Source organism: Pseudorca crassidens, chromosome 5 (assembly GCF_039906515.1).
Source record: "Pseudorca crassidens isolate mPseCra1 chromosome 5, mPseCra1.hap1, whole genome shotgun sequence".
In the NCBI taxonomy this organism is placed as follows: domain Eukaryota; kingdom Metazoa; phylum Chordata; class Mammalia; order Artiodactyla; family Delphinidae; genus Pseudorca; species Pseudorca crassidens.
The window spans coordinates 147,288,224-147,309,030 of NC_090300.1; the positions used below are offsets into that span (position 1 = coordinate 147,288,224).

Genomic DNA, 20,807 nt, shown 5'->3' on the forward strand with positions numbered 1-20,807 from the left:
CTTTGTTGCGGAAAATGTGAGGCTATATTTCACCCAATCGTATCTTAATAAATATATTCTTAGAATTTCTAAAAGTTTCAACTTATTGTTTTGTATTACCAAACGGGTGTCTTGAGTGAAAGCAATATCCCAGTGAGTCCAAAACATACCTGTGATCAAAGAAGACAAGGTTCCCGTGACCCAGTGGAGTTGTGCCTCATTTCCCCGGGGGCCTGAGACTGGGCATGGCCGGGGCCTTGGGGATGGTGACTTGAGGCTCTCCTGTGTCCATGCTGGCAGTTGGGGCCAGCGTCCTCAAAGTGGAGTCAACTCCAGAGTTGTATTTATGTTTTATCTCATCATTTAAAACTCTTATTTTATATATTTTGTCCTGCATATAACAGACATACAACAGAACCTGTATGTGGTAATGTGAAATCAGGGGAGAACAGTCACATGAGTTTGACACTTTGGGCCGTCATCCCTCTGTGGACAGACCCCTTCCAACTTCCTTTCCTTCCTGAGACGGCACCTGTGGCAAACCCTTCAAGCGCTACTTCTCACCGTGTACTCCTGGAGGTCCCCAGCACCTTTCGGGTCCACAGAGTTAAACCGTTTCGTTTACTAGGAGGTTCTAGGTCTTCTTGTCTCCTCTGAGCGTACAGCGGAGTCTCCCAGAGGCTGCGTGACATGTGGCCCAGCATCGCTCGGATGTCTGGTTGTGTGTGTGCTTGTAAAACTGGGAAGTTTTACAAGATGGATGGTAAAGATGGGTCGGTATAACCCACAAAATCCAAAGTTCTCAACTTTTAGAGACAAGAAGGTAGGGCTTTGGGCTTTTTCGTGGCGCAGTGGTTAAGAATCCGCCCGCCAATGCAGGGGACATGGATTCGAGCCCTGGTCCGGGAAGATCCCACATGCAGCAGAGCAACTAAGCCTGTGCTGCACAACTACTGAGCCTGTGCTCTAGAGCCCGCGAGCCACAACTACTGAGCCCATGCGCCACAACTACTGAGCCTGCACTCTAGAGCCCGTGCGCCACAACTACTGAGTCCATGCACCACAACTACTGAGCCTGCACTCTAGAGCCTGCGTGCCACAACTACTGAGCCTGTGTGCCACAACTACTGAAGCCCACGCGCCTAGAGCCCATGCTCCACAACACAATAAGCCACCATAATAAGAAGCCTGTGCACCACAACTACGGAGCCTGTGCTCTAGAGCCCGCGTGCCACAACTACTGAGCCTGCGCTCTAGAGCCTGCGAGCCACAACTACTGAGCCTGTGTGCCACAACTACTGAGCCTGTGCTCTAGAGCCCACGAGCCACAACTACTGAGCCCGTGCACCACAACTACTGAGCCTGCTCTCTAGAGCCCGTGTGCCACAACTACCGAGGCTGTGCGCCACAACTACTGAGGCTGCACTCTAGAGCCTGCATGCCACAACTACTGAGCCTGTGCGCCACAACTACTGAGCCTGCACTCTAGAGCCCGCAGGCCACAACTACTGAAGCCTGCGCGCCTAGAGCCCGTGCTCCGCAACAAGAGAAGCCACCGGAATGAAAAGCACCACACCGAAGAGTAGCCCCCGCTCACCACAACTAGAGAAAGCCCGTGCGCAGCAACGAAGACCCAACGCAGCCAAACATAAATAAAAATAAATTTATTTTAAAAACCAAAAACGTTGAGATCCCTGAAAACATGGAGATTTGCCTCTGGCCGTGGACTTTTCTCGTGGCTCTGCTCTCACCCTGGGCCCTCTGAGGTGGGCAGCCAGCCCCCAGGATGACCGCGGTCCCTTGTTAAATTACTGTTGCTCACACGTGCGCTCAGCGGCCCCTTCTGGCGATCCCGAGGTACTACAGTTGCCGTAGAAAGCGGTCCTTGCCCTCCTTGTGTTACCGGGTAGACGCCTCCCCTGGTGGGGCTGGTAATTCAGCTGGCGATAGGGCTTGTACAGAGGTCAGTGTCATCATTGACGCCAGCCGTTTGTTAATTGAGATTAAAGTTTCGAAATCTCTACTGCTTTTCATACTTGAAGCAAATGGATTTCATTTGTGAAACACAAACTCTTCTTTGCCTCATAACAGACACTCAGCTGTGGTCACTCCCGAAGAACAAACTATTAAGAAAGACCAAAACTGCTTAATGAACGGTCAGTGTTCCCAACGGAGCTGGGGGCGTAATCTGCTCAGCTCAGTGCTTCTGGGTGTCCCCGGGCGAGGCTTCCGCGCTCCCGGGCACACGAAGCACCTCCCGGCCCCTCCGTGGTTCCCTGCAGTCCCACCAGGCATGGGGGAATGCCCGAGAAGTTACTTTGATGTGTGTGTGTCTTTAGAAATTGAGAGTCAGATTTGAATAGAAAAGGCAGGGCTGACAAGTAACCCTGATGTATAATGATTTATTTTTCCTCTTTTCAGTTTGACGTCATCTGGTAATTGACTTTGCTTTCAATCTTCTTAATAAAACAGGAGATTTCCTCTGGAAGAGATCCCGCTGGATGAAAAGGAAGCGGCTCAGTGGCTTCATAAACTCTACCAGGAGAAGGTAAAGGCGCTCAGCTCTCCCCACACCCACCCTCTTCTCGGGGTCTTACGAAGAGGTTTCAGAGGGGCAGCTAACAGGGCAGGCAGGTAGCACATTGGCTTCCTCTGGAGACAGGAGTGCCGTGCCACTCTCAACTTCTTCTTTCCAATCCTCTTCTTCGTCTTTCATTTTTCCTAACTTTTGAGGAATTAACAAACTAGAGAAAAGTGTAATGGATATCATAATGCTTGTATAACCATTGGCAATAACATTTTATCACATTTGTTTCATTTTTTCATGTAAAGAAATGAGACATATAACACGCATTATGTACGTGTGTATGTGTATATATATGATTTAATAGGTAAGGCACAATATAGATGATGGGACAGGCTTCTTATGATGACCCCACCCGGTCCCTCCTCCATCCCCCCCAACATGCCTCACCCCCGCCTTTATACTGTGTGTATAAAGTTTATTTTATACACACAAACAAACAGGACACTAGGTTATCATCTTCAGCAATAGGGGAGGCTTGGATAATCAGAAAGTCCTTCTAGTATAAAACACATATCCTTTTAGACGCATTGACAAGTGCTGAAGAAAGGAAGGGAAATCTCTAGGGAGCAAAAGAGGAGGTGGGACTGAAATCCAGGTGGGAAGGCTGTGAGCTGAAGCTCCAGGAGTTTGCTGGTCCACCCAACCTGAAGGCTTGAGTTTTAATGCCTACATGGAAGCAGAGAACAAAGATTTGACCTCACTTGGGGCTGGAAGTTGGAACTGAAGACCCTTATGAAGCTGAGACCCCCTGGGAGTTTTGCCCTCAGGTGGTTAAACTGGAAAATGTAACTGCCAGCATAGGAAGTGACTTTGAAGTTGCCTTTCCCCCCTTGGTCTCTAAACGTCTCCCTGGTAATTCATAATCACAACACTGTCCTCAAACAGCTGTGGGGATTGAAGTTATGCTAACAGCGTAGCTCAAAGTATCCGCATAAAAAGTGGTTTTAGGTGAATCTCTCTAGAGCCCCTGAGAAAAGCACATGGAAAACTAGAAGAACACGACTCCAAACCTAAGCAGCCCGAGATTTCTTGAGAACAGTTCTGCTGGAGATGCACGCATAACCAAAACCCACGATGGGCAAGTACAGCAGACAGAAGAATTAAACCCGCCCGAAACTTCCGCTAATGGAACTACCAGGCAGGCTCAAATCAGTATGTTTGAAATGATTAAGCAAAAAAGAAGGGATTGAAAACAGAAGAACAAGACCGATTAAAGAATGAGACAGCTTTGAGAAAAACCAGGTGAGATGTGCAGGCGTGAGAAGTCTACTAACTGACGGCAGATGAGATGCGGCTGAAGAGAGAATTAGCGAGCTGGCAGGCTTTGAGGACATCACTCAGAATGCAGCGCAGAGGGAGCGAAAATGTAAAAAGGAAGTCTAAAAGATCTAGAGGATAAACAGACGTCCAGAATGTAACAATTAGGGAGTCCAGAGGAGAAGGTGGGAAGAATGGTGAAGAGCAGTTGTCAGAGATGACCATAAAACTTCTAGAATTGGGGCTCCCCTGGGGGCGCAGTGGTTGAGAGTCCGCCTGCCGATGCAGGGGACACGGGTTCGTGCCCCGGTCCGGGAAGATCCCACGTGCCGCGGAGCGGCTGGGCCCGTGAGCCATGGCCGCTGAGCCTGCGCGTCCGGAGCCTGTGCTCCACAACGGGAGAGGCCACAACAGTGAGAGGCCCGCGTACTGCAAAAAACAAACAAACAAACAAAAAACTTCTAAAATTGATGAACATGGGTTTCGTCAGCTTCAAGAAACCCAAGTCTGGAATAGGATAGATACAAAGAATGTATACAGTGTACATATATGTGTGTACACATATGCACACATATACATTATACAAACATACACAAGATAGAGTAAACCCAGAGAGAGAACAAAGAAAGTAAAAATAGTGTAAGTTATTGAAGCACAAAGCAAAGCTACAAAAGAGTGAATCTACTGCACCAAAAGCTTTTCTTTAAAAATATTAATAAAATAGAAAGCCTTGGGCAAGACTGACCAATTAAAAAAGAGTGCCGGCATTAATGGGAACAAAAACAGTGACACAACCAAAGAGCAAGGAGTGAAAGTGGTATGAGCAGTACGACAGCTTTATGCTCCTACATTTGAAAACTTGGATGAAGTGTGTGATTTCCAAGAACAATAGAACTCTCCAGAAGAGAAGGAAACCTAAATAAAAAGGAATAGAGTGTGTGTGCATCACATGGTGGATGCGCAGAAAGACGTTGTGTGCACGAGGCTGCAGAAGAGAACGCATCTCCGGATCAGGGTCAAGTTTTAAAAGTTTGAAGGGACTTCGCTGGTGGTCCAGTGGTTAAGAATCCACCTTCCAATGCAGGGGACGTGGGTTCGATCCCTGGTCGGGGAACTAAGATCCCACATGCTGCGGGGAAACTAAGCCCGTGTGCTGCAACTACTGAGCCCACGGCGCTCTGGAGCACATGCGCCACAACTAGAGAGAAGCCTGCGCGCCGCTACGAAAGATCCCGCGTGTCACAGCTAAGACCCAACGCAGCCAAATAAATAAATATTTTTTTTAAAAAAGTTTGAAACTCTTACAAAGAGTGACATTTGCAATCAACAGTAGTTGTTTAGCAGGAAATGAGAAATAACCCAGAAGTGCATTATTAGGAAATAGATACATTATGCATGTGTATTCATTTACCTGTGAGTCAGTTAAAATGAATGAACTGCACATTATCAACCTAAATGAATCTTGAGAAAGTAGGTGTAAAGAAAAGCAGATTGCAACAGGCGTATAATGTGATGCTATTCTCAGAAAATCACCCAGCGCAGGCGCAGTACCGTGCATTAGCGTAGAGGTACCTGAGCACAGGGCTGCAGGTGTAAGCCCTTCCTGGGGATGGAGACCACCCGCTGAAGTGTGATGGCTCCTGGCGGGGATGGACCACAGGCCTTGTCTTCATCTCTAAGGGTTACTTTCTAAAACAACCTGATGCAAATACAGCAAGTGACAGGTTTTGACATAACTGATTTATTTGGGTATTTTCTATTATTTGCTATGTTTTTCCATAATATTGAAACATATACATTTTTTATCGCTTTTCATGTCACTTATATTGTAATTTGCATCAGGGACCGCACTGTGTGTCACGTTCTCCCGTTCTGTTTTTAGTGACCATTGTCTGTTACATCTTTCAGCGTTGACATAGCTTTAAATCACCCCTTTAGATGCTGTGCTCCACTGTGTGTGTTTCCCATGTGATGACGCCCCGTTTTGGCTCGTCGTCTTCCTACCTGTGAACATTTATGAACTATTTATGAACTTTCTGCTGTTCCCCACGCGGCAGGGCACGTGTGGGAGCGTTTCTGCCAGATGTTAACGCTGTGACTGGTGGTAGGAGGCTCTGGTCCCTTGTGAAATGTCTCTAAGTTGTGCTTCAGAGAGCCTGCCCGTTATGTCCCCAGCCGAGCACGAGAAGCCCTTTCTCCCCGTCTTGTGAGTAGGGGGTCTGCACCGCCTTCGGCCCCATTGCCCCCTGCCAGGGAATACGCAGACCCTGAAGCAGCCAAACTGGGTGCTCTGGTCCTGCTGTAACACACGTGTTTCCGGAGACACTGACGCCTCTGGTCACTTACCAGTGAGCTCCGGTTGTAATGTGGAAACAGAGCTCGGTGTCACCAAAGGGCCTTGAAGGTCATTCCAGACAGTTTCCCCATTTTGCAGATGTGGGAACTAAGGTCCTGAGGAGGAGGTGACTATCCTCTGGGTGGAACTGTCCCCAGGTCTCCCGGCCTCTGCCCCCCCGCTATGCTCCTCCATGCTTGCTGTGCTCACCAGGTGGGGTTGGTGAAGGAAAGGGGCCTGTAATGACAGAGGGCCTGGAGCCCCCGAGGGCTAGGGCGAGGGAGGGACTGGAAAACGGTAAGGGAGGCTGGAGGTGTTGATGGTTTAGGTGGGGTCAGTTTCTCTAAAGTTCCACAATAAGCACGTTCAACAGAGGTTAGAAAGAGGAAAGAGGAGATTGGTGAAGCAAGGCGTCAGGGTTAGGAGAAAGGACGTGATGTCTGAGTGACACAAGCAGCAGTGTGTGTGGCAGGTCCCTCCCCAGGAGAGCGGGTGTGTGTGTGTGTGTGTGTGTGTTTTATTCAGGTGATCAAAAGGTCTGTCACAAACTTGGTGCAAATCTGTAAGCACACTGGACTCTCCTGCGGGGCTAGGTCCTGCCTTCTTGTCTCTGGGTGGCCTCCGGGCCCGGTTCACCTGACCCGTGAGCTCGCCGAGAGCCCCAGGGCGCCCCTGCTTCCCCCCGCCCACCGACAGGTGCTCCAGGAGCAGAAGGAGGGCATGGCCCGTCTGCGTGGGGCAGGTGGTCAGAGCGGAGCTGGCCGAGCGAGCGGGCTTGAAGACGCTCTGGGGCTGCACGGGGGAGGGCCTTCTGGTGGGGGCTCATGTGGTCGCCCGGAGGGTACACGTGGGCATAAGGGTCGCAGTGGCTCCTGACCGCACAGCACCTGTGGCGCCTGCCCCGTGCCCCGCCGACCAGCAGGGACAGTTGGTGCCTGACCACAAGCTGGAAGAGGCTGCGAGGCTGGGTGTTTGTTAATCCCCCTGCCCTGTTTTTATGTAATACACAACACAGCTGTAGAAAGCTAACTGCAGAAAATAAAAGAGAAGAAAAATGAGGACAGGTGAGACTGACTCCCCGGGTAACTCAGCTCGTGTGGGTGTGCAACTTCGCAGACTCCGTCCTAGACAAATACGTAGGCGTTCATATTTTCACTTAAGCGGAATTGCGTGGCACTTAACTTCTTCCAGAAAACAAACTATCGTGAGTGTATCTCCTTGTTAGCATGTGACGTGTCGTGGCCACAGAGGAATCTATGTCATCGTCGCAGTTTCTCAGGCAGCTGGTGCTCGGTGTTGAGCGTGTGTCCCGTTTCCCTGTTGAGGGTGCTCTCATGTCCTCACCCGGTCCTCTGTCCTCCCATCATTAGCCACCAGGACACGGAGGAAGGAGAGGTTCAATAGCTTTCTGTGGGTGACAAAACCAGCGGGGGGTGACGCCAGGCCGCTGGACTCCCAGCAGGTGGTGGCCGCCACCCTCGCCCTGGAGATGTCACAGGAGACAGTGGGGGCCGGCCGACACCGCAGTCCTGGGTGTTGAAGGTGCGTGTCGCGCACCAGGCACCGGCTGACAATTTTCCTAGGAAAGCTGCCCTGTCGAAGGGTTTGTATTTTTCAAGCTTTCGGTAGAGGCCACCGAGGTTCTCCACGAAGGTCATACGAACTGCATCTCCCACCCGCAGCCTGCATGGCCCGTCCACTTTATTTATAGGTCGAGTCCCTTTTCACTGTGGGGTTGTAACAACAGCACACCGGTCGACTGTTTCAGGATGCGCTGCAGGAGATGTATAACCAGAAAGGCATGTTTCCGGGGGAGCAGTTCAAACCCGCCCGGCGGCCGTGGACACTCCTGAACTTCCTCTTCTGGGCCACGCTTCTCCTGTCTCCTCTCTTCAGTTTTGTCTTAGGCGTCTTTGCCAGTGGGTCTCCTCTTCTGATCCTGACGTTCCTGGGGTTTGTCGGGGCAGGTAATGCACGGGCGCGACGGCGCGGCTTGAGGTTGGGAGTCTTCCATGTGCCGGCTGCGGCGCCCAGGCCTGGAGATGGTCACCTGGGAGCCGGGATGCAACCTGAGCCTTGCCGGCCTCAGAGAGCTGCTCTGGCCACTGAGCCACAGGGCCGTGAAGGCCACAGCCAGATTCCGGGGCCATCTGTCCAGAAAGCTGGCCGGCCATCCGCCCGCCTGGCATCTCCTTCTAAGAGCTGTGTGGGGAGGGCCTGGGCCACCGGTTTGAGCTCGGGCAGTTAGGGGCGTGGGCTGGTGTGATGGGCTGAGGTTCCCGGGACGCTTTCGAGGCCCTGCAGCCCTGAGTGCACTGCTGGGCACCCGGTCTGTCGGGCACCTGGCTGGGCACTACGGCCCTCAGCCCTGGCTGAGAACTGCACCCCGCAGCGGGCGCACACTCCCCCGGGCTGGTGGGGGAGCAGAGCTGGCCGCCTCCCGGGACAGGCTGAGTGGGCAGGGCAGGGAGGGGCGGAGGAGGGGAGAAGGCCGGCCTGCCCCCCCCCACCCAGGGAAGTCTGAGGCCGAAGGTCCGCCCGCCCCCATGACGATGTTTCCAGCTTGCCAGCTATCGGTCTAACCTCACCTGTTTCCTATTTTAAAGCTTCCTTTGGAGTCCGCCGACTGATAGGAGTGACTGAGATAGAGAAAGGCTCCAGCTATGGAAACCAAGAATTTAAGAAAAAGGAATAATGAACGGCTGTGACTGAACACACACACACCTGACCGTGGTATCCAATTAACTCAATTAAAAACAACACCACACACAGAGCGGGGGTGGGGAAAAAAGACACTTAGAAACTATTTTTCTTATTAACTGGTGACTAATACTGACCAATAAAACTTGAGCCAAGAGCAAAGCAGTCGGAAGGCCTGCAGACGGAGACAGACGCCAGCCTCGCACCTGCGCGTCCGCTGCCGGCAGAGCGGCCCGGGGGACCCGCTCCCGGGACAACGGGTGTCGCCGCTGCTCCCGGGACAACGGGTGTCGCCGCTGCCGTCTCGCTAGAGCTCTGCCTGACAGGGAACTTTTGGATGCTTTCTCTTCTCACACTTAGATCCAGTTTTTGGTTTTTATCCGTTATCTCGGGAGTTTCCCCCTGCCCCTCGCCTCCTCCCCTGTTCTCCCTGCAAACTCTCTTCCCCCGTCGCCCCCGGGACGGTGTGCGCGGGTCCCGGCGTCCCCAGAGCACCCGCCGGTCCCGACCTGCTGGCACCTCGATTCCAGGCAATGGGGGCGGGGCCTGGGGACGTCCCCTCGGCGATAAGCACACTGGGCGGGGCTGGCGGCGGGACACGCCCCCTGGTCGTTTCCGGAGCGTCCTCGCGCTTCCCACCTAAGCCTGCCTGACACACCTTAAATCGGTTTTAAAGCGAGTGGAGCCCGAGAACGCGGTGAGATGTCGAGTCCTTCCCGTGCCTGGAGCTCAGCTCCTCTGTCCCACCCGGTCACCCCGCCGGGTGCAGGGCGGCCCCCTCCCCAGCCGGCCGGAGCCGGGGAGACCTCCGCCCGCAGCCCGCAGGACTGTTGGATTTTTGAAAAGGCAGTGTCACCATCATCCTGTCTTCTAAAGGAGACTGTTAACACGGAGCTTTTAGAGATTTTATTTTCACAGTTGATCTGTTGATGGCTCTCAACTTCCTAATGGAAGCTAGAGGTGGTGAGCCTTCCCCTCCGCTGCCACCCCCCTTCCGAGCAGATGCACTTGTCCTGGGGGAGGGTGACCGGAGTGCCCTGACCTCGTCCCCTTCAGCCTGCTGCCCTGGTGGGAGCCGTTTTTTCTTCAGAGGGAGGTATTTCGTGCGCGTTTGGCCAATGGCCTGGCCGGGCTGCTGGGCAGAGTGGGGGGACTGGGACGTCCTCCCCGCTCCCGCTGGAGCCCCGCACTCCGCCAGGCCATTCCACTGTCACCCTGCCTGCATCGGACTTTCGTCTTAAACGTTCAACTTGGTTTTTTTAAGTCACATTCCCCTCATCTTTTTTAGCAAGGGAAAGAAAAATAATGGGTGTTATCTCTGATAATACTGTAACCAGCGTTCAGGATAGAGGCAGGTTGAATTTTCTAGGGGAAAAGATGGAAGCAAGAGGCATGGAAAACAGTATAAACTAAACTGGAACAATGCATTGGCCCTAAGTATGCATTCTGGGAGACTTATGGAAACAGCATATACCCTTCATAATGACACTACTGAATTGTGCATGGTGACCTTGGTGAAGGGACCAAGGTCACAGGGAAGCGAATCACAGTTCTGGGCTCGCTCATGAGTGGTAGTGAGTGCACACAAGTCCTCGTGAGGTTGAAAGACAGCTTTGAAGTGCTTTCTCAGAAGAGAGCTTCCCTCTGCCACAAAGCACGTCTCCCCCTTCCCTTGGAGCCCAACCGAGCAGGGGGGCTGCGGTGAGCGGCTGCCTTCGATCTTACTTTTCCTCACACAGTATACTGCTCGTCTGTCTCTGTGTGTTTATGTCATTTGCTAATTCACTAATCCCTAAAAATCTTAAAGGAAAAAGTTGAAGGGTACTACCGTGAAGGCATATTACCTGGAAGATGCAAATTTAGGTCTTTTACCATTGAATTAATAGTTCTTGCTTCCCAGCTACGTTCCCTCCCCTTGAAATTAGTACACAATGTGTAAATTCTATATTGAGTCAGTGAGGAGCTGTGAAGACTCCTAGATGAATGGAGATTGAGACCACGTGTAGGTTTTACGTCTCAGTGACTTCCTTCTGATTTAACAAAGATTAGCTTGTGCATTTGAATACCAAGCCCTCTGAGAGCAATAAAAACTACACCATGAATGTTTGGGTTTTTTTTTTTTTTTTGGAGGGTGGATTTTGCTTTTCATGCACTTCGGAAGGGAAGGGGAGGCTCCTTTCATTTTTTAAATTAATAAATCTCAGAACAGTGTTTTTCTTATTTCTTTTCCTTTACCCCCTTTTGTTTCTGATGTTACCATTGTCCAAATTCAGGCTGGATGTTGGGACAGTCGTGCTTGTCATAGTCCGGGAGGGTGTGCTCTAGATTGAAGTCGTTGGCAGCCTACATGCTAGGCCCTGGGTTGGGCGGGGCAAGGAATTTCTGTGGTGTTTGCTGACCTCTCTGCAGGGGCAGCCTCCAGGGCCAGCCCCCCTCCCACTGGAGATATACAAAGGGCGGGGCCCCAGGCCTTGGGCCCCTCCCACAAGTGCCCGACAGGCTGAGTTCTGAGCCGGGGTGCTGCTGGCCGGCGTGTTTCTCAGCTCAGGTCCCGGTGACATGTCTTTTGTCACCTGCACACGTATCCTGGTGCAGCCTGGCGAGTAGAGTTTGGCTTCTGGGCCCTCCCCGTGTGTCCAGCAGTCCCCTCTGGAAAGTTCCAGGGGGCTTCTAGGGTGCCTGTGGCATTTCATGGTAACCTTCTGACAGCTACCAGCACCTGGGGACTTTCTGGCCCCTCTCGGGGTCTTTGTGACAGCACTGAGCAGAGATGGCTTCACTCCTGCAGGTGAGCAGACGCTGGGGAAAGGCTTACCTGACCGGGGAGACCACTGACAAGAGTTTTAACCCCAAAGAAAGAAGTGATGCCGGTCATCCGGTCTTTGGTGACGGCGTACGGGATGCATGGCCCTGTCTGTCCACAGCCCCTGCCTGAGAAGCACAGAGTCAGGCTGAAGAGTGGTCTCTACACAAACCACTCAGCAATGACACAAATCAGCGGCGTGAACAGAACTTTCTTGCAAAGGCAGTGCAGGCATGATCGCCAGTCAGTTTGGAATCTCCACCCCGTTTGCCCCGTCCCCGCCGTGTGCACCGTGGTACACGCTCTTTGTCACACTAGTTACTGAGCACCGAAATCGATCTGGGGAGAAAGCGGTGCGTGCAGTCACGTGTAGGCCAAGAGCCGTCTCCAAGCTGTCCGTGCCCATGGGACCCCCATTTGTGTCAGATTTGGGGTGAAGAATAAGTATCTCTCTGCATGTTGCTTTGTCTCTGCCCAAGACACCTGTAGACAAGCCAGATAGAATCTTCTCAGCCCAACTGATTCTCAGCTGAATTGTCCGACCCTGTGTGTGAATTCGTGCTGCAAATTTCTCACCCACAGCTGCATGCAGCCCCGGCATGCGACACAGCGGGCAGTGGTGCCGCGTGGCTTTCAACCCTCTGCAGTGTAACCGGGCTTAGGGTTAAACCATGGGCCTGACGTGCCTACCTGCCTTCCGTCTGGAGACAGCATGTCCCTGGCCCACGTGTCTGCCCCTCTCTCTAGCAAGTTAGCTCCCAAAGCAAAGGCAAGCCTCTCCCCAGCACCTGGGCGTGGCCCATGGCGCCGGCCACACCCCGGCCACGGCCCTGCCTTGGTCCCACGAGGTGCTGCCGGGTGTGTGCAGATGTTCCTGCGGGTTCTGCATCCTTGCGTATCAGGGCCAGGACACGAAAATGCAGGGCGTGTTTTGGGTAGGAGATGTCACACTGCACTCTGCTTGACGGAAGGGGTGGACACACGTGAATTAAGTTCACCGCAGGCCTCAGCCACTAGCTAACTCGTTGGCAATGGTGGCGTTTCCCACAAAACGCTCTGGACATAAGAGCGCTTCGGGGAGCCCAGGAAATCACAGGGTGGCTGACACCTGGCAGCAGCCGCGTGTTCTTTTCAAAGACAATTGAATCACTTTAAAGTTTTAAGCTTTGTGATGACAAGTTCACTTGGAGTTTTCTTTTCCCATAAACTTTTCCGTTTCTTAACTTTTTGTTGCAAAAGTATTTTGGACAGAAGTTGAACTGTGAACGAGATGCTGAAATGCACTAAATTGTATTAAACTGGAGTTACTTGATACCATGAAGAAATGCATCTGATCTACTTGTATTTATTGTCTCAGAATTGTACGTGGTGACAATCAAATAATACTTGCCTAAACGCCGGGAAATTCACCTGGCTTCTTAATCATAAGGGTCGTCAGCAAGTACTGTAGCTGTAAATGAAAACATCTCTCTTTGGAAAATCACACCAACCATCGACTCAAATGTGTGGGACAGATGTCGGGGTTCTTTTTCTATTGTCGACCCTCTGCCGTACCTGACCGTTGGCCAGCTTCGAAGGGTGATACATTGTATGCAGGGTGCAAATGTATTATACGGACGCTTCCTTTTGTACACTTCATTTTTACAAATTCGCTACAGCTTTGTGTAGTTGAGGAGAGCGGTATTTTTGGTCTGTGGGAGCTTGTGGGGGGAGGGAATGGGGGGAGCTATAACTTCGACTCGAAAAGCCTGTATCCCGTAAAACTGGCTGCATTTGCCGTGCGCTTGCGAAGGTCACTTTGTACGCAGGCGTGCTTGAGCCTGCCTGAGTGGCAGTATTTTCTAGATAAAATGCTGTGGGCATCATACTCGTTGATTAAAATTGCTGCTGTGAAAGAGGGGGATAAAATAACCCCGCTACAAGAAAAAGTGACTGACTGCCTCCTTCTGTCCCTTTGCTTCTGGTCTGCGGAGGGTTTTCCCAGGGAAGGAAAGGCCCTCCAGGCACATCCTGGCCCGCGGGGTCCTCGCCTGAACAGACCCTCCCGAGGCTGTCGTGAGGACACTTTCTGAGCCTTTCCATTTCATGTCAGTTGCTTTCGGAAGGGAAATCGAGAAGGAGAGCAACCGTCAGGCGGAAACAAGGGAGAAAAGTCTGTTGGTGCATAAAGCATGCTAAGTGACCCTCTGCCTAAAAGCGGGTCTTAAAAGCCATCCAGGACTCAAGGTTTCCAAAGTAGGCATGTATATATCAAAAACTATTTTTTTGTAAAAACAAATGCATTCTGTGGAGAAAACCCAGGAACGCTTTTTCTTTATAAAGAAAAGAACTCTTGTCAGAACCAAGAGCTATTCCAGGGTCTGATTTGTCTGTCTTGTGAAAATAAATCGAGCTAAAAGAACCATGGTGTCACTTCTGCTCTGGGAACGGCCCCTGAGTATGTGCTTTTCTGCTCTGGGGCCGGTGCCGGCAGTGGGGATGGGCCCACGTCCGCCCTGAGACCTGGGAAAGCCGGGCTGGGACCGGCGCTCCTGGCGCGCACACGTCTACCCACGATGTAGCTTTAAAAATATATCCTGAATTCAGAGCATGCGAGTACCAGCACATGCCTACAGGCGCCCCCCCCCATACACACGTGTATTGGCACACACACACGCACACGTACACACCCCAGACAGCAAGGGGAGAGCTTGGGGTGGTCATACAGGAACAGCCCCACTAGGAAATGGGATGACACCCCAGGCCTGCGCTGGGGGCTCGCCTCCCGTGTCTTCTCCCAGCGTGGAGCCTGAGAGCACAGCCTGGTCCAAGTGGCCGCCCAGCAGCGGGTCTGAAAGTGCTCCCCAAAGGCTGAACCCACAGTGGGGAGATGGAATTGTCCTGTGACAGCTCAGAGGAAGGGGGCGATGTTGCGTGCTCTGGGCTCCAGATCCACCAGGTGGTGGGGATAGTCCACCTACAGGAGCCCCGACATCCTGCCAGGGGTCAGAGACGCGGAGGGACTCCAAGTACTGTGAGGCCGGGGGCTGCGGGGCAGGGGTGCACTGTCTGAGAAGGCGCTGCTCGCCTGCCCCAGGGGTCCTCCGCTCCCCCCACCCCAAGCTCCTCAGTCATGGCTCAGGACCAGAAGACCTCTGGGACATAGTTGCCCCGCAGACGGTGCTAAAACATCACCACTTACTGGTGGAGGATTCCGCTGATGTCTGACGAAACGGTCGGTCCCACCTGCCCAGGACTTTGTAAGAAGGCTGACCCACTGGGCCAGCCCAAGGCCATGGAAGGCAGGGCGGTGGCTGCCCCCCTGGGACTGTGCCATCCGGACACAACACGGAGCTGTGCTCCTGGGCTCAGGACGGACCTTCAGTGCCCGGAGTCAGCCGGGCAGGTAGGCGCTGTCGGCCACCCCTCCCCCTCAACCCCGTTTTCTGCGGCTCCAAACAGAAAATGGGGTTTGGGGCCAGCCTGCATCGGCTCCTTCTCCAGGGAAAGGTTTGGTGCAGAAGGAGGTGGGCGCTACGGGCCCCGGGGAGGCTCAGGGTTTGGGGGGGTGCGTCCGGCATGGGGCTGCCCCTGGGGTCACGCAGGACTCCGGGTTTGGAGAGGCGCCCGCCCTTGGGCGTGGGAGACACGTAGTCCAGACGCCCCTCCTCAGCCCCGCTGTTCCCCTGGGACACCCCGCACATCGCCAGTGTCCTTGGCGCCCCAACGGCGCTGAGTCAGGACAAGCGTAAGGAGAAGCGTTTCTTCGTGGCGGCTCAGTTTGCTGCACACTCTCCGGGACCCGATGACCCGCAGAGCTGCTGGGGGTGGAGGGGAAAGCACAGACGTGCCGTCCCTGCCAGCCCGCACGGCAGGCGCGCCGCAGAGTCCAGCCCTGCGCAGGGCCATCCGGAGTGGGGCTGACCCTTCTGTTGTTCCCACGCCCTGTCCCCAAGGAGGGAACCTCATTCTACTGTCCTGAACGCTGTTCCCACTTAGATTTGTTTTTTGGCTGCACCGCGTGGGATCTTAGTTCCCCGACCAGGGACTGAACCCACGCCCTCGGCAGCGAGAGCGCAGAGTCCTAACCACTGGACCGCCAGGGAAGCCCCCCCACTTAGACCTTTTGCAGTTCCTTTTCCAGTGTCCTTAGCGCGAGTGAATTCCGCCCTCTGTCACCACCACGTGTTAACAGATCAGCGCGTGGAATCTCCCGGGGAGACCTCCAGAAGGCTCCTCGCACTTGAAGGATGTAAGTGACCGGCGCGGCATCGTTGGGCGTTCTTCCTGCTCGTCCCGGAAGGGGCTGCTACCCCACCCCAGGCGGGCGCTGGACTATAGCCTGGAGGTCGAAGGCCGCCCTCCCCCAGGACACGGCAGCAGCCAGCAGAGCGGACGCCTCTCGGCCAGGACATCCGGGTCTCCAGGGTTGGGGGAAGCAGGGGGCTGGGAGACGGACCTTGGGTCTCAGCCAACAAATGGCTCCCGGGTGCCTCAGGCCTGCAGCACCCAGAGAAGCAGGAGAGCTGGCCTCGTGCCGGGCGTGCCTGGAGAGGCCTGTGCTGTCGGCTCCGTCCCAGCAGGAGACAGACAGAGACCCGCCCGCCCAGTCAGGAGGGGTTAATAGGGGGGCCGCTCCCGGACACGGTGGTAGCCGGTCATCACTCAAAGGCGGCCAAGGCAGGTCTTCTTCCGCGACAGCTGCTGCGGGAGGGGGAGAGCCGGGGAGACCCGAGCCCTGCTCCCCACGCCAAGGCAGGAGGCTCCGGAAGGCTGGGCGCCCCAAAGGAAGGGCGCAGGGCAGGGCTGGGGCCGTGAGGCCGGGCCACCCGGGCGAGCTAACTGGACGTGCCGGAGGCACCCTGCGGACAGGAGGCCGTGTTGTGCCTGGAGCGAGGGGCCTGGAGGGTAGGCCCTGACCTCCCCCGGAACAGGACGGGACGGGACGGGAAGGGGAGAGCGTGGGGCGCCCTGAGCGTTTGCTCCCTGGTCCTCAGGGCAACGGCGCAGGGCAGGGAGGTTTACGTCTGAAGGTGAAGGGCGGAGGATTTGTAATCACAAGCCGGCTAGAGAAACCGCCCCGAGAGGGGCTCTGGGGGGCCCCCGCCTATCGCCAGGCGGGGCTGGAACAGGCAGGGGCCAGCAGAGCAGGGTCAGGCTCACTGTGGGGTTTGGACAGAGCCCTTGGTCCCAGAGTCTGCAGTTCTCACCACCCTGCGGAAGGAGCTGGGGGACAAGGGCCGTCCTGCTAGCTGCCCCCTGGCGTGGCCCATAGGGGCACGGAGCCCCTGAAGCGGGGTCACCGGAGCTAGAGAGCAAAGGGAAGCCAACCTGCACAGAAGCTGCCGGAGGGAACTTGGGAAGGTCACAGCAGAGTGGGAAGGCGGGGAATTTCCAAGGGGCATCGCTGCACTACAGGGGAGGTCCCCCGCAGCACGCGTGGCCCGTGCTCTCACTCTCCCAGGGCCGTGCTGAGTCGCCCTAAAGGCCTGGAGCTCGGGGTGGGGGGGTGGGGGGTGGGGGCGTGGTTTGGAAAGGAAGCCCCAAGATGAACTTTGGGAAGGAAAAAGAGCTGAAGTGAAAACGAGGCGCCCCCAGCAAAGCAACCATGCAATCAACCGCTTGAAACAGACAGAAAGATGGACAGAATAGTGAAAAGAAGGCCCACGTGCCCGTCCCTAAACCGTGCAGCCTCGGGCGTCCTGCGCATCCTAGCCGGGGGCCCATCGTGGTGATATCCGTGGGCCAGGCCGTGTTCTGGGCGCTTCACATGTGGCAACTCAAATGTCACATCAAACCAGGAGGAAACACTGCCGCAGTAGGTGGCAGAGCTAGAGGGGCCAGGCTGTGGTATCCCGGGCCTGCAGCCCCTGCCTTCCACGGGATGGCTCTCAGGACGTCACCCAGGTGAGCGGAAGGGGGTCGCACTGAGGGGTCACCCTGCATTTTGCTGTCCTCATCCAGCGTTGCTGGGGGGACTCACGCAGGAGCTATGGTCCAGCGTTGCTGCCGTATCATGCTTCTTTGTGCGAACACGTCAGAGTCCATTTTCCTGTTGGACTCACAGGTGCACCATTTCTGGCTGCAGTGAATCTTCCGTCCACGTTTCTCTGCGCTCTGGTTCTGGTGCGAGACCCTCGGGCGTATGTTTGGGGCTGGAACGGCTACATCGAGGAGGAAGGAGGCCCTGCTTTCCCAGATCTTCCCTTTGTTCCCAACCCCCACCCATGGGTGTGCGGTCACAGGTCCACGGCGAGTGTAAGTGCTGCCCTTCAGGGGTGCGAGGGGTCCCGTGTGGTTCAGCCTACGCCTCCCTGACCACTGGGGGGGGGGGGTCCAGCCCCAGCACATGCGTGTTAGCCGCGGGAGCTTCCTCTGCAGAAGTGTTGTAACTTCCCTCCCTTTTCGAATTTGTTGCTGGCCTTCTGTTTATTGATTCCTGGACTTTCTTTATATAAGTCGGCGGCACTCATTTTTTTGGTGGTGTTATTCATTACCAAAGTCTTCTCATTTCTGTTCGTTTTTTCCCTTTATTTTTGTGTCTTTTGATGCACAGAATTTTTGTCATTGAATGGAACTGAATGTATTCATCATTTCCTTTGTGGTTTGGACACTGTGTGCCTTGCTAAGAAATCCGTTCCCCTCCTGAAGTCATAACTGATTCTCTCACACTCTATTTTGAAAATTGTAATGTTCAGCTTTGAACCGAAATCCACCTGGAACTGAATCTGGGGGATGGCAAATAGAAGTAAGTATCCTAGGGCTTCCCTGGTGGCGCAGTGGTTGAGAGTACCGCAACAAAAAAAAAAAAAAGAAAGAAAGAAGTAAGTATCCTATTTTATTTTACGTTTCCTGCCTGGGGAACAGGTCACCCCAGGACCATTTGAAGATCCTGCCCTTCCCCACTGGTCAGCAGGGCCCCCAGGGTCACCGCAGGCCTCCTGACGTGACGTGCGGGGTCTGCTTCTGGGCCCTTATCTCGTGCGGTTGGCCCACCGGCCCCGCGTTTCTGATGACTGTGGCTTCACAAGTGGTCGAGGCATCTGGTAAGGCAAGCCCTTGTTTTGTATTCTTCAAATTTTTCTTGGTTATTCAACAACCTTTATTCTTCCACGCGGATTTTAGAATCAGCTCCTAAGTACTATTTAAAAACCCACGAAACCTGTTGGAACTTTCACTGGCACGAGGCTCGATGAACTCAGGAGGATGGCCATTTCCAGCATCGATTCTTCCCGTGTGTGAACGTTCTGTCCCTCCTCTCATGTAATCCTCTTTCACGTCTTACAATAAAGTTTTATGAGTTTTCCGTACAGGTGGTGCACACCTCTTGTTCAGAAGTACCGGCCACCCACTCTGGGCTGTAGAGTCTTACGTGTGTCCCTCAAATCAAGCTCGCTACTTTCATTTTTGCAATTTTCTATATCCTTGCTCATTTCTACCTGATAATCTATCAGGAAGAGAAGGATGTTAAAATTCCGCACAAAGTTGGCATTGTCCGTTTCTCCTTGAAGTTCTGTCAATTTTTGTTTTCTATTGCTTGGGGCCTAGGAATTTACAGTTGTTTTCTTGGTGAGCTGCTTTTTGCTCTAAATCGAATCTAATGTTAATATAGCTACATATTACTTTTCTTGCCTAGTGTATAATTTTCCTTCCTTTTAACTTATCTGTGTCTTTATATATATATATATATATATATTTTTTTTTTTTTTTTTTTTTTTTTTTTTGCGGTACGCGGGCCTCTCACTGTGTGGCCTCTCCCGTTGCGGAGCACAGGCTCCGGACGCGCAGGCTCAGCGGCCATGGCTCACGGGCCCAGCCGCTCCGCGGCATGTGGGATCCTCCCGGACCGGGGCACGAACCCGTGTCCCCTGCATCGGCAGGCGGACTCCCAACCACTGCGCCACCAGGGAAGCCGTCCTTCTCGTTTTTACCCCCAAAGTCACTGTTGCTATTTCCAGTGAGTTCCCATTTGCCTGGATTTCCCTGCATCTGCAGCTTCTGGGGTCCTCGGCCCTGTTTCATCTTAGGACCCCACCCTGGGCTCATTTTCCTCGAAACAAACCTTTGGGAACTTCCTTGAGTGGGCCCGGTGGTAGTAAATGTCTCAATTTTAGCTTTTCTGCAAATGTCTTTATCTCATCCTGGTTTTGAGATGGGAGTTTTAGCTGTGCGGTAATTACAAGGCATCATTGCTTTCTCTCAGTATTTTAAGACATTTTCCACATTTCTTGCTGGGAGGTCAGCGGACAGGATCTTATCGTTCCCCCCCACCACCAGTTGCTAATCTGTCCTTTCTCTCTGTCTGATCTAAAATTCTCCCCGCTCTTTGTCTTCGCTGTCTGGAGCGGCACTAGAATATGTCTGAGCATGAATTTATTTCTATCTGGCTTGAAATTTGACTTGCCCCTTGCATCTGAGATTATAGTCTTTTATCAGTTCTAGACATTTCTCAGCCATCCTCGTGCTTCACATATTGCCTCTGTCCCATTCCCTCTCGCCTTCTCTCTGCAGCTCCAGCCAGGTGTGCTCTACCTGCCTCTCCATCCCCGGGTCTCAGACCCTCTTTCCCGTGCTCCACCTCTGGGTCTCTGCACTGCATCGGGGCATTTCTGTCCATCTGTTGGTTTGCACATTCTCTCAGCAGCCGCATCTAGTCTGCTCTCTAAACTGTCCACCGAGTCTTAAAATTTACATTTTCATCACTATGTTTTTCAAAAGGGAAAAAACACTTCTCTTTTTCATATAGTATCACGTTTCCGCCTTGTGCTTTTGCTGTTCTTTCAACACTTGAAACATTTTGTACCCACGAAACCACGAATGGCTAAAAGACCCAGAGTCCCTGAGTTCTGGACATACCCGTCCTCACCCAGCACACGCAGGGCCAGGCCGCTCTCTGGGGAGGTACCGCCTTTCTTTGATTATGAGGCCACTGGCGTGAGGAGCGCTAAGTGACCGGAGGTGGCCATAGCTTTGTTTCTGTGCAGTACTTAGTGTAACCCCCATGGAGCATCCTCCACGGTTCCCCCAAACCAGAACCTCTAATCCAACAGGATCTAAGGTCGCAGGGATGAGAAGCACACATTTCGCAAGTGGGTTTCTGGGATCGATGGTGAGAGGACCCAACCCTGCCCCCCACCGTGGGTCCCCGATGGCGTGTTACTGGGGAG

At 53.5% G+C, this 20,807-nt stretch overlaps 1 protein-coding gene across 4 annotated transcripts in view; it reads left to right on the plus strand.

Moving 5' to 3' along the window:
- AGPAT3 (1-acylglycerol-3-phosphate O-acyltransferase 3) overlaps positions 1–18,950 on the plus strand; it is a 100,925-nt gene extending 81,975 nt beyond the window's left edge. The window contains exons 8-10 of one of the 4 annotated variants that reach the window (XM_067739623.1): positions 2,452–2,527; positions 7,927–8,125; positions 8,765–14,062. In XM_067739623.1, coding sequence (XP_067595724.1) covers positions 2,452–2,527; positions 7,927–8,125; positions 8,765–8,853 — 364 coding nt within the window. In that variant the 3' untranslated portion in view covers positions 8,854–14,062. The other 3 variants (XM_067739624.1, XM_067739622.1, XM_067739625.1) reach the window with 3 other exon arrangements.
- Positions 18,951–20,807: the final 1,857 nt, after the last annotated feature.